Source organism: Egretta garzetta, unplaced genomic scaffold (genome assembly GCF_000687185.1).
Source record: "Egretta garzetta isolate BGI_Z169 unplaced genomic scaffold, ASM68718v1 scaffold430, whole genome shotgun sequence".
Lineage (NCBI taxonomy): Eukaryota > Metazoa > Chordata > Aves > Pelecaniformes > Ardeidae > Egretta > Egretta garzetta.
The window spans coordinates 2,044-14,466 of NW_009258267.1; the positions used below are offsets into that span (position 1 = coordinate 2,044).

A 12,423-nucleotide genomic window follows, 5' to 3' on the forward strand; every position below is an offset into this window, starting at 1 on the left:
TCGCGGAGGTCTTCCGCTTGGCAGGACGGCGCTGGTTTTGAAGCAAGAAGCTCAGCCGCCTGGCTCTGCTGTGGTCCGAACGTGGCCAGCGGCGTCAGAGAGACCTGTAGCTGCTAATGGCGCCTGGACTCACCCCGCGGCTGTCACGAAGCCGTCCCCTGTGTTCCAGCGGTGGTACCGCGCCGTTAGGCCAGAGCTCGGGTCTGTCCCTTGCTCAGGCTTGCAGACTTAAGCATGTTCTTGAGCTCTGGCTGTATGCTATAGCCATGGCTGCTGGAGGTATAAAGGTATTGGGGATGTTTTGTAGATTAGGCCACGTTTTGTGTATTTGGAAAAATACAGTAGCGTGATTGGAGTCAAAATTATTATCACTCTGTTATTATTGGGCAAGATCAGTGAATGATACAGAGGGGCTTGCTGAGTGCAGATAGGCTGTAAAGCCAAAGTAGGCATAAAACAGAAAATGCTGTGTAGTTAAAGAAAATGGCGAAGTATAATGATGAAGCATGTTTTGGTTTGTTTCTGTTTAGATAATGGAGTCTCATAGCTCTGTCAGCGTTCATGAGAGTACATCACCAACTTCCGAAAGTGAAGATGAGATTGAGTTCGTTGGAGTAAGTAGGTCTTGAATTGGAAGCATACTGCCTGTTATTGTAAATATGCTCTCAGTAGCCTAGTAAAATAGGAGGGCATCTTTGTGTACTTTGTTAATGATCTGGATTATATTTTGATGGAAAGTGTTACTTTTGAATTTAAAGGTAATTTAATTTGTGAGTCTTTGTGGCAGATAACAAGTTTATCTTAAAGCTTTATCTACCCTTTCTTTGGAAGGGTATAAGAAGGTGCCAGTTGGTCTTCTAGAGAGAATATAGACTTGAGTATCCCAGCAGGTGAGTGAGGGATTACAGTGATCAATGAGATACATGAGAAGTCACTGTAGATGACTTTTCCGGTAATCAAAATGCATAGCATTTTGCTTCATGAGTAGTCCCACTGAAGTTCATGGAATAAAGCACTGCTCACTCTGCAAAACAATGTCAAAACCACTAGACTTTGTTTAGAAGAAGGAGAAGGAAATAATGGGTTAGAGGCCTTAAAACAGTCTTTTTAGATTATGAAGCATTTTATAATAGCTACAGTGAACACCTAGTCTAATGCTGGCATGTGGCTTATGTGACTGTAACTTTAAGACACTTGCATCTCTTGAATATCCAAGAAAGGCAGAATGTTTTTCATGCTGCCTGTGTTTTGGCCTCAATCCATCATCAGTGAAGTGGTGCTGGATGGCAGGGATACATGCAAGAACAGAAAGATGATTTTCCCTAAGGAACAAGTCATGCAAATGAGATCAAGTGGTTGGTTGATGCTGGTACTAATAATGGCTGGTTTCCTATGGATTTGTCTCATTTTTAATGCTGAACAATAACTAGGTTTTTTTTTTTTTCTGTTTTATATGGTGCTTGATGAAAGCCTAACTTCAACGTACAGACTTTCTGCAGGGGTATTTAGGTGCTTAAGTATGAGGGACTTATATTTTTGCTAAAGTTATATGTAGTTGATTATCTCTGAGACTTCTTATTTGATTTGGTCAAAATTGGCTAATGAGTTTGAAGTTCATTATATATACACACACACAGGTGTTCATGTGTAGCATGGTTATATAAGCTTCATTTTCTTGAAACACTGGGCAAAGAATGAGGAAGCTACTATAGCTTTGAATGTGTAATGATTTGAAGGGCTGCTGGAGCCCCAAGAGCAGTAACTGAAGGAAAAGAGGCTTACTTAATTTAACACTTCTGGTACTTTTTTTTTTTTTTCTTGGTTTTCCCTGTGGATAATATGGAGCCTTTTGTGGTCCTAGTGATGATTCCTTCTGAGAGAGGCTGTTATATACAGGAAGATGACTGTCCTTAGGCTTGTTTGTGCAGGATTGGTATCTTGGGGTGAGGAGCTTACTGTTGTCATTGTTGAATACAAGGGGAAAGGTGTGTGATGCTGGCCATCGCCCATCGTCAGCGGTGGGTCCTCAGATCTCCCATTTGCTCCTCTGAATGAGGGTGAACTTGGACTTTTTGCAAAAGGATTTCTAAACTATTTGGCTAGCTTTAGATCATCATTTATATATAATAATGTGTATGACTAGAAGTCTATAGGTTTCATAAATGTTGTGTATGAATGCTACCTGATCATCCAAGTACTATTTTCTACATATCCTGAGGACCAGGTACACCAGGTAGTACTGTATAAATTGGATATCTCAACCTGTGCTCATTTTGATAGAAAACAAATAGTTGCAGGCCATATGATTCTTGGGTTCTTTTTTGGTTTTGTTTTGCTTGTTGTTTTTTTTTTTTATTCTTGAAAGTTGAGTGCTTTTTTGGTATGGTTTTTTTGTTTGGTTTTGGTGGGTTTTCTTTATTTCCTGGGGTTTTTTTCCCATTTCAATCACTTATCTTAGGGTGTTTGAATTCATGCTGTAGGACTATGACAAAAAGTCCTCAACTGATGGAGCGAAAGCAATCTCTGCTGCTGCCAGAGTTTTTGAGCTTTTACAGTCAGATTCATCCTTATTCAGGAAACTTACAACTGTTCTTCCATAACTTCCTGGCTTTTAATTCTGCATCACAACATATTCTGTCCACTTAAAATCATTAAATTTGAAGTTTTGCATACCAGCAGAAAAATATAATTTAATCTACAATGCAAGATGTTATTTCCTAATGGCTTAATTTCTTAGGATAGGATGGTCTGGGCCCCATTCTGTTTCCTTGGGAAGGATAAGGCAAGAGTGAAGAGACTGACAGGTTTAATGGGGTCTATAGCACTTAAGTAGACAGATTATTCAAGTTGCCACAGTCTGCACTGAAAGCATTGGGCTTCTTCTGATTTGTTTTGGCTTGTTTTTTTTTTTTTTCAATGGTATTGATACACTCATATTTTTTTTAACTAGTTTCTTTAAAGATGAGGCTCATCATTATGCTGGTCTTCTAAAGAAAATGCTATCCCTGATAGAGTTGGTGGCTTTCCTAGGCAGGGGCTCTTACCTTTGTTACTCTCTATGGGACCTCAAAATAATATATGGTTTTATAAAGTGTTTAAATACCTCCTGACTCCTCTGTTGTGTTACAATGGCAAACACTGTTAAGGAGGGTATTTGTGTTTATTTTCTGTAAATGTTTATTTTGGATATGTAATCTTTATATGTATTTAACAAAACTCAACTGGAAAATTGAAGATCTATGTATTTTAAAATTCATTTTTTTGATGCAGTGTTACATTTATGCCAAGTTTGTTTCACTATTGGTGATTTTTATTTCAAAAGTTTTAAGTCAAAGGAAAACATACTTCCACAGGCCCTGGCTTATTCAATAAAGAGCTCTGAATTGATTTCAGTTTGAGGTCCAGGAAAAACAAATGTGCTTTGTATACTTTGCAGCTTTTCCTTTTTACAATATTTTGGCTGCACTTCATAACAAAAGATTTTCTGGAAGGGTTGGAGCAGCCTCTTACTTTCCTGCAAACAAATATTTGTTTTTATTTCAAACCTGAAGGTGACTTCTGGCCTGTTTTGGGAACCAATGATACTAGAAAAATTGATTCATTAAAAACAATTGCAGTTCTTTGAATTCCTACAGAGGTTTAAGGAACAGGTAAAATTTTGGGGTTTCCTTGTAATTGTTGTTGTCCAGTAAAAATGGTATCTGAAGAACACTTGGCCCTGGGATATACTAAAATCGAGTGATTTGCTGAAACATGATAATTACCATTTAGATGTTTTGTTTCCTTTCCCCCTGAGGTGTTAAATATTAGATATCAGGCTCAAGTATTTGTTTCTCTGGCTTTCAGTTGCATCACAGCAGGAACAGAATAAAATCATAGAGGTGTTGTTATAAAGCATTTCTGAAGCAGGACTTTTATTTTTGCTCCCAACCCAAGTCAGCCAAGGATGTGGATTTTTATATTTGCTAGGTTACAGTGTACTGGGTTTGCATGGCAAGGTTTTGGTAGCGGGGGGGTGGGAAGAGGCGGGCAGCGATGCTACAGGGGTGGCTTCTGTGAGAAGGTGCCAGAAGCTTCCCCCGTGTCCGATAGAGCCAATGCCAGCTGGCTTCAAGATGGACCCACTGCTGGCCAAGGCCGAGCCCATCAGCAATGGTGGTAGTGCCTCTGTGATAACATAATCAAGAAGGGGAAAAAAGTACCTGCTGTAGAACAGTAGCTGGAGAGAGACAAGTGGGAGGATGTGAGAGAAAACAGCCCTGCAGACACCAAGGTCCGTGCAGAAGGAGGGGCAGGAGGTGCTCCAGGCGCCAGAGCAGAGATTCCCCTGCAGCCCCTGGTGAAGACCATGGTAGGGCAGGCTGTCCCCGTGCAGCCCATGGAGGCGCACAGGGGAGCAGATCTCAACCTGCAGCCCTGGGAGGACCCCACGCTGGAGAAGGTGGATGCCTGAAGGAGGTTGTGACCCCATGGGAAGCCCGTGCTGGAGCAGGCTTCTGGGAGGATCCGTGGCCCTATAGGGAGAGAAGCCCATGCTGGAGCAGGTTTGCTGGCAGGGGTGGTGACCCCGCAGGGGATCCACACTGGAGCAGTCTGTTCCTGAAGGACTGCACCCCATGGAAAGGATGGACCCACTCTGGAGCAGTTCGTGAAAACCTGCAGCCTGTGGGAAGGATTCATGTTGAAGAAGTTCATGGAGGACTGTCTGCCATGGGAGGGACCCCATGCTGGAGCTGGGGCAGAGTGTGAGGAGTTCTCCTCTTAAGGAGGAAGGAGTGGCAGAGACAGCGTGTGATGAACTGACCCCAACCCCCATTCCTTGTGCTGCTCAGGGAAAGGAGAGAACTCAGGATTAAAGCAGAGCCCGGGAAGAAGGGAGTGTTGGGGGGGAAGGTGTTTTGAGGTTCAGGTTTTTTTATTCTCTCCTACTCTGATTTGACTGGTAATAAATTAAACTAACTTTATCAAGTCAAGTCTGTTTTGTCCATGATGGTAACTGGCGAATGATCTCTCCCTGTCCTTACCTCGACCCACGAGCCTTTCAATGTATTTTTCTCTCCCTCGTCCAGCTGAGGAGGGGAGTGATAGAGCAGCTTGGTGGCACTTAGCATCCAGTCAAGGTTAACCCATCACGTACAGAAATCAAAACTTTCTAAGTGCTTGTTGGTTCACAATGTTGGTCAGATACTTAGCAGTCTTAAAGTCAGAAATCTGCTGGGACAAAGCATTCATTTTGGTATCTGCTTTCATTTTGGTATCAACACCTCTTGGCAGAGAGGAGCACTGCTGTCAGGATGAGCCCACGCTGAAGTCACTGTCTATTCAGAAGCAGTATTTGGAGGCTTTTCTATGTAATGGCACTCAGCTGGGATGGATCTAAACTGGTGGTGTCACATCAAATGATAGTTTTCAATCCAGGCTTCTCATATGTTGACTTAAGCAGCTGCTGAGTGGATATACTTGGGATGGGCTTATACTGTTCTCCCCAATTCTTAAACTTTCTCAACACAATCTTTTGTAGCACAGATGAGTTGTCGATTGGATCCAGGATTGTAGTTCTTACTTTAATTTCAGTATTTGTTTTTAATCTTCATCTAAAGGTTAGACTACCAACCAGTGAAACACAAACTAGTCTAAATAAATACTACACTTGGGACTTGCGTTATTATTCAGGAGTGGGCAGATGGTGTGGTGGTTATGGTTTTGGGTTTGGTTTTTTTTTTTCCCCCATCTTATTTTTGTGAAAAATAAGGGTGTATATCTTTGAGGCGTCATTTTAAAGAATTACCATACTGCATTTGTCTTCAAATGCAGCCCAAAAAGTAATACACAGAAGTTGTGTAGTAAGAGGCACAGAATTCAGAAGGAAAAAAGAACATTTCGTGTATGCAGACAACATTTAAACAAATGTGTTATTACTTGTGGTAAATTGAATGTACTGTTCTGGTCACCAGAACTTCCTAGGCATGAAAACAAGTTACTTTGCTTTTCAGCTGTCAGTTTCCTAACTTTTAATTAGTTGCTGAACCCAGGGAGTATGTAAACAGAAATAAGGAAAAACTCTGCCTTGAAAGAGGCTGCAGCTGTTAGGATCAGAGTGGAGCATTTCAAAACACATTATTGAACTGATTGGACAGTCAGGTGGCCTGAGTGTGTCTTTGAACTGTTACTTGCTAACACTTGTTCTTTAACAAAGATCTAATTTCTTAGATCTTAGTTCATAGAGGTCAGTTTCTACATAAGCAAATCTGTCATGGATTTTTTTTTTTTTTTTTTAGATTTCATTCAGAAAACTGTGTTCTCTTTATTAATCATAAAAAGTTAAGCACCATTTCAGGGTAATTTGAGGCCTGCAGCTTTGATTCATATAAGGTTTTCTCATCTGTCCAAGATCTCATCCCTCTTCTGCCCTAGTGAGACAATGAGGACTGTTTATGCCTGGCCAGCTGAACAGCTTTACAGCCTTGAAAGGTGGAAGAATGTAAAGAATGAGATGCAGTAAGGACGGCAGAGAGAATTGCATGCTGCTGTTCTCTCCACTGCTTCTCACGAGGCGATAAATCTTCCTAGCCTGCCCTAGTTGGTTGATTTTTAAGATGTTAAGGACACCGTCAAATATATGGCAGAGGCGGTGGATATAGTACTGCACTTCTTGAAGTCAGTCTGCTGACTATTGTAAGTCCTTCTTCTGTCTGGAAAACATTAACTTTCTAACAAATGAAGAATAGCTTTGGAGTAAATTACAGCTCTGTGGTATCCAGCAGTATTGCCAGAAAAATGGCTAATACTGCAGTTTAGTGAAAAACTCTGTCATATGATGTAGATGGCATTGCATGTACGGACTTTAAAAAACCACCCACCCCCCAAAAAATTTTAATGATCTTTGGGGTTTTTTTTATTTACTTTGAGGTTAGGTAATAACTTTCCGAATTTGGATGGGAAACTTTTTATGGCACGTGGAGATCTTAGTTAACTTTGCCTCTCGCTGATGATGTGTACACATGTGACTGTGGATGTGAGTTAGGGTCACTAGGAATATCTTCAGTGTATGTAGACTTACTCATCCTGGTTCATGTTCATTATACTGATTATTTAGTTGTCATGTGGTAATGTTGTAGCATGATACAGAGGCTGTTTTTTGCATGACATCAGATTATGATGGACATAATGCTTCTTTTTTTGCTTTTAAAAACTGAAGACTCTTGTCACAGTAAGTGTGGATGGAGCTCCAGACATTATTTTGTGCATCATCTTTAAAAAACTTGACCTATGTCCTTAGTTTGGGTTGCTAATTTTATTTTTGCTTCTCAGTTTGCTTTTCTGTGTTTATGCCAACATTCTGCTATCTACCAGAAGCTTGTAGTAGAAATGTTAAAATTAGTAAGAATTGAGGGTGAATGGGAATACATACACATACATGTGGAAGCACCAGACAGAATGAAAAAAAGGGGGCATATGAAGGCATGCATGTAAATCAGCTGGTGTTGATGCTACCTAGACTAGCAGGTCGTTGAGGTCACAGACCATCTACATGAAGTTTCTGAAGATACTCAGATCAGGAAAACAAGGGACAGCATTCACACAAATTAAAACCAAGGCTTAAACCATTAAGATGATTGCAGAAGGCAAAAACAGGGCGAGAGCCTTGAGACATCTTAAGGAGAAGACAAAACCAATCAATAACCTTTAGTTACTCCCAGAGGAGGGGCAGCCTGGAGAGAGACAAAAGATTGAAAATATGTAAAAGGAGCACATGGCTGCCAAGCTAGGAAGAATAGAGAAGATCTAAGTACTCATTCATAACCAGGGTCCTCTGACCTCCACGTTGCTGCGTGGAGTCCTGACCAGTCTTCCTGGATGCACAACTTTGCAACTGAATGCTGGACAAACTATCTGGACATGTGTCTTTGTGGTTCTGAGCATGTGGTGTGAATGGGTGAAATGTGTTTTCTTTTAAAATTAAGTGACATTGTGATTCCAATAGAGAGAAGGCACTTGTAACCTGCTTATGGCATATCTGCTCAGAAAGGAGTAGCCTTCAGGGCTTAAATGTGTACAAAACTGTTTTCCGCTTCCTTAATGTTTGAAATGCCTAAGGAGTTTAATTTCTTTTGGAATTGGAATTTAATTTGTGTGTCTGAAAAACAAACAAAAAAATGCAAAACAAACCCTGAAAAACAACAAAAAAACATTTAGCATTGCTTAGTGAAATACAAGACTGTTTCTCTCTTGGGAACAGCCTGCTACCCTGTTACTGCTGAATTACTAGGGCAAGTTAAGTATCTTTAAATATATGGATACAAGTTGATCGAAAAGGTGAAGAACGTAAGGTTATTGAGCAAGCAAAGACTGTTAATTTGATTTTTTTTTTTTGCTTCCCTAGTTGATATCTATTCTTTAAGTTGATCTTTCAATTATTTGTAAATACTTATTTATTTGCATGTTTTAACAATTTTGTGGATTCATCTGTTAAGTGGAAAAGTTGTTCTACAGGAATTTTATTACTGCACCCTCTTGAAACCTTGGTGACATTCTCCTTCAGGTATTGCTAATGCTAACAACGTGCTGTAATGCATGCAACATTTTTTCTCCAAGGAAAACAATTTAATGCTTTTGTGTGTGGTTTTTAACACTTTTTTTTTTTCAGGAAGGACCATTAAGACCTGTACTTGAATGCATTGATCTTGTCAGTAGTGAGGACGAAGGACCTAACAGCAGTTCTTATGTTCAAGTGAGTATGTCATAATGTATTTTGGGACTTCTTGGTTGAATAAAATTAGTAGCTTCCTGTATCTTTTCCCATCAGTTACTCTTCACAAAAAAAAACTTTAGAGGTGTTTTTAACAAACAAACAATAAATAAGCCAACAGTGAAGTCTTTTGATTTTTACCTACTGTTGAGTGGAAGGCAAGAATGCCAACACTTCATTTTTTTCCAGAGACATTTTTTGCTTTCTTTAAATGGACTTAGAACTTTTATTTAGTTTTCAGTGGTTTTAGCAAGTGTGGCAAAGAGAAATGTCACTTTACAAGTGACCTCAGAAGTCGGTGTGTCCAGTCTGTAGCCTGCAAATGTATCTGGCCTACTCCCAGGCCTTTTCCTTCTAAAATAACTTTTTAGGAGCAGTTTATAGGTTGGAGGACCTTATTCTGATGACAACCTGGCAGAGCAGGGGAAGCTGAAAAGTCCTTGACTGGTGTAAGCACTGCTCAGCAGCAACTAAAAACATCAGTGTGTTATCAACATTCCTCTAGTACTAAATCCAAAACACAGCACTACACCAGCTGCTAGGAAAAAAACCAACTCTATGCCAGCTGAAACCAGGATAGTGTTGAATTGCCTTGAATGTGTAGGGGGGTGGGGCTTGTTTTGTTTGTTTTTTAACCAAAATCACAGATGCTGGTAAATAGGAGGAGAACGCTAGCAAGGTAAGTCATGGAACTTAGGACTGGAGTATCTGTACTGAATTTTGTCTTGATGCTTGGGTATCACTTCTCACCATATTAGTGCCTGTTACTTAACCGTTACAAAGTAAAAGCTTAACTTTTCTATTGTAGAGAAATACTAAGCGTAAAGATCACATTGACTATCAGAAAGAACGAGTTGCGTCAACCTTGGATCGTCTGGCACGCCATGTTGAAGTAGAGAAACAGCAAAAAGAAGAGAAAAACAAAGCCTTTAAGGTATTGGTTGCATTTTGTTTCAGTAGAATTGCGTAATACCGGCCTTGTAGTCGCGAGCATGTTTGTTTTCACTACTAAGTGAATAAAAAGAGTGGTGAGGCAGACCTGGAGCTAGCAACTAGAGTTTTTTGCTTCTGGGGCATTGTTTGAAACATAACATGGACTTTGTCTCTTCGGTGGCTTTTAACTGATCAATTTGCTCATCCTATTGCAGTTCTAAAGGGGGGAAAAAAACCCCCTAACTTCATGCAAGCCAATAGCAAAAACTTGTTCTCTTGTTTGTATATATAGCAGAGGGACCTTACCATCAATTATTCTGGTTAAATAATTGAAGAATAAGTTACTGCAAACCTAGTTATCTACCTGTCTTTGAGATTTTTGGAAGCCATTTGATGCATTAAATCTTTGTATCAGGTAATACTTTATAATGGGATAAAATTTTCTATGTATAAGGCATAATTTTAGAGTTAAGTCCTATTAATTGTATTGTGCAGCCATTTGAAAGGCATGGATTTTTTATTTTTATTACAAACTGGGAGGTGCAGTCAATAGGCTTAAGGGTAACGCTACAATCGTCAGGACCTGGACAGCTTGAAGGAATGGGCTTACAAGAGCCTCATGAAATTCAACAGGGACAAATGCAAATCCAGTATTTGTGGAGCATGCTGACTTTCCACCGAATTTTCTGAACACTTATTAATGGCTTAAAGTCACATAATTGTACTATAGTTACAGCTTGTTACAGGCTACAATAGACTATGCAACTACAATACAACAGAGTAAAAGGCTGTTAGATATAGTCCAAGGTAGCCTTGAAGTCCAGAGGCCTACATCTCTCTCCTGTCTCCTCCACTTAAAATTTGGCAACCTGTTCATGTCTCCACATACAGTTTTTCAACTGTAAAGTGGAGTCAGAGATAGCTATGTAGCTTTTAAAGTAGTCTGAGAATGAAGGCTAAAAAATAATTTTGCTAATGATTACCTCATCAGGTAATGCAATCTGCAGAATTAAAACTACTCTTCAGAGTGAAACTGTCGTTTTGGTTTGGTTTTCCCACCCCCCCAAAGGTAGAACAGATTGAGTCTGGTTTCAATAACAATTTTGTATTGCTTTTAAAAAAAAATTTCTTTTTTGTTTTTATAGTCTTATAATCTTAAAAATCTTCTTGGTTATGTACATGCTTCAGAAACTTCAGTAGTTGCAGTAAAACTAAATTGATTTTTAGATCAATTAATTGATCTAAGCTGTAGCTTTCATTTAGGGCACCAAAATTAGGTTTTCTTAATTTATTTTTTTACTACTATTACATTCCATCTTTATTGTGTTATATAGAAGTCAGTCAAGTTGTAAGGTGGTGGTTTCTTTTTTTTTTTTTCCCCCCCCTTATTTTTTTGTTGTTCTTTTTCTTAGGTTTTTAGGGACCCACATGTCAGTTTTGGTATATATACTTCATCTTGAATGATTTTTTTTTTTTTTTTTTTTTTTTTTTTTTTAAATTTGATGCCACCCTGCTTGATGCGTTTTCCCCTTCAGGAGAAAGTTGATTCCCAATATGCTCATGGGTTGCAAGAATTAGAATTTATTCGGGAACACAGTGACACAGAAGCTGCAAGATTATGTGTGGACCAGTGGTTAAAAATGCCAGGTAAGAATAGGAAACTAAGTTTCAGTGATATGTTGTCTAAGTCCTGCATTGCAGAATAGAACATGTGATAATTGCAATGCTGACATTGAGCTTGCAGCTGCCCCTTATGCGTAATCAAATCTTACAATATTAACTTTGCTAGAGTGTGGCCTTCGAAGGTTCTTAGACATTCATTTCCATAAAAGCTATTCTTCTAATATTTTGCTGCTTAGAAAATGTAATATACGAAGTCTAAAAACCACTAAGGCAATGTTAACTATTTTTATAAACAAAGTTGCTAAGATGAAAAAATATCACTGTTGAACTGTTGCTCAGGAAAATGTCTACATAAATAAGTATAACTTCAGGAAGTTCAACCAATTTAAAATATTGCCTGGAGGAACGGTGTCAAAGTCTTTGAAAAGTAATCCTACTGGGGATTGAAGAGACAGATTCTTCAACTGAAAGAGCAGACTTACCACAACAGGATTGAGTTACAGTGCATTGTTAGCTTGCTTTTAAGAATCAATATAACTTGATTTTTAAATGCTTTAGGGCTTGTGTGTTGTTTGTTCTCGAGCCTCTATAATTCAGATTCTGGTTAAGAGCTTTGTTTTATAACACAGGTCTCAAACCAGGCACCATTAACAGTGGAAAAAGGGGTAATTATAAGAGGGGAGGTCAGACGCAAGTCAACAGCAATCCCATGTCTTGTCCTGTGATGCACTGCAACAGAGAGTTTGATAATGGACATCTTCTTCTAGGTCACCTTCAAAGGTAAGGACATAGTGCAAGAGCTCAAGAAATAATAATGAAAGAATATGCTCAAACTTAGGACATCAGCATCAAGTCTGCTTTAAACTCCCTATTGTGACAAAATTCCATTTGGAGAGCAGATTAATATGTTAAATGTTTTATACAGGTGATGTGATGAACTTCCTGGTTGGTTGGGTTTTTGTTTGCTTTTTTCACTTGGAATTGATTTCTTCCTCTTGTTTCTCAAAAAAATCCTCAACAAGACTTCTGTTCTCCAGTTCTCTTATTTCTTCATCCAAATTTGAAAAAGAGCAAAAGGCCAACATACAACTTGATGGTAAGATAAAAATGCCCCTAAT

General features: G+C 39.1%; 1 protein-coding gene across 2 annotated transcripts in view; it reads left to right on the forward strand.

The window, feature by feature from the left end:
- The first annotated feature begins 91 nt into the window (after positions 1 to 91).
- Positions 92 to 12,423, forward strand: part of ZNF451 (zinc finger protein 451) — a 39,039-nt gene continuing 26,707 nt past the window's right edge. For both annotated transcript variants that reach the window (XM_035888515.1, XM_035888521.1), the window contains exons 1-6: positions 92 to 287; positions 531 to 614; positions 8,648 to 8,731; positions 9,558 to 9,683; positions 11,218 to 11,329; positions 11,935 to 12,085. In XM_035888515.1, coding sequence (XP_035744408.1) covers positions 117 to 287; positions 531 to 614; positions 8,648 to 8,731; positions 9,558 to 9,683; positions 11,218 to 11,329; positions 11,935 to 12,085 — 728 coding nt within the window. In that variant the 5' untranslated portion in view covers positions 92 to 116. The remainder of the gene's footprint in view (positions 288 to 530; positions 615 to 8,647; positions 8,732 to 9,557; positions 9,684 to 11,217; positions 11,330 to 11,934; positions 12,086 to 12,423) is intronic.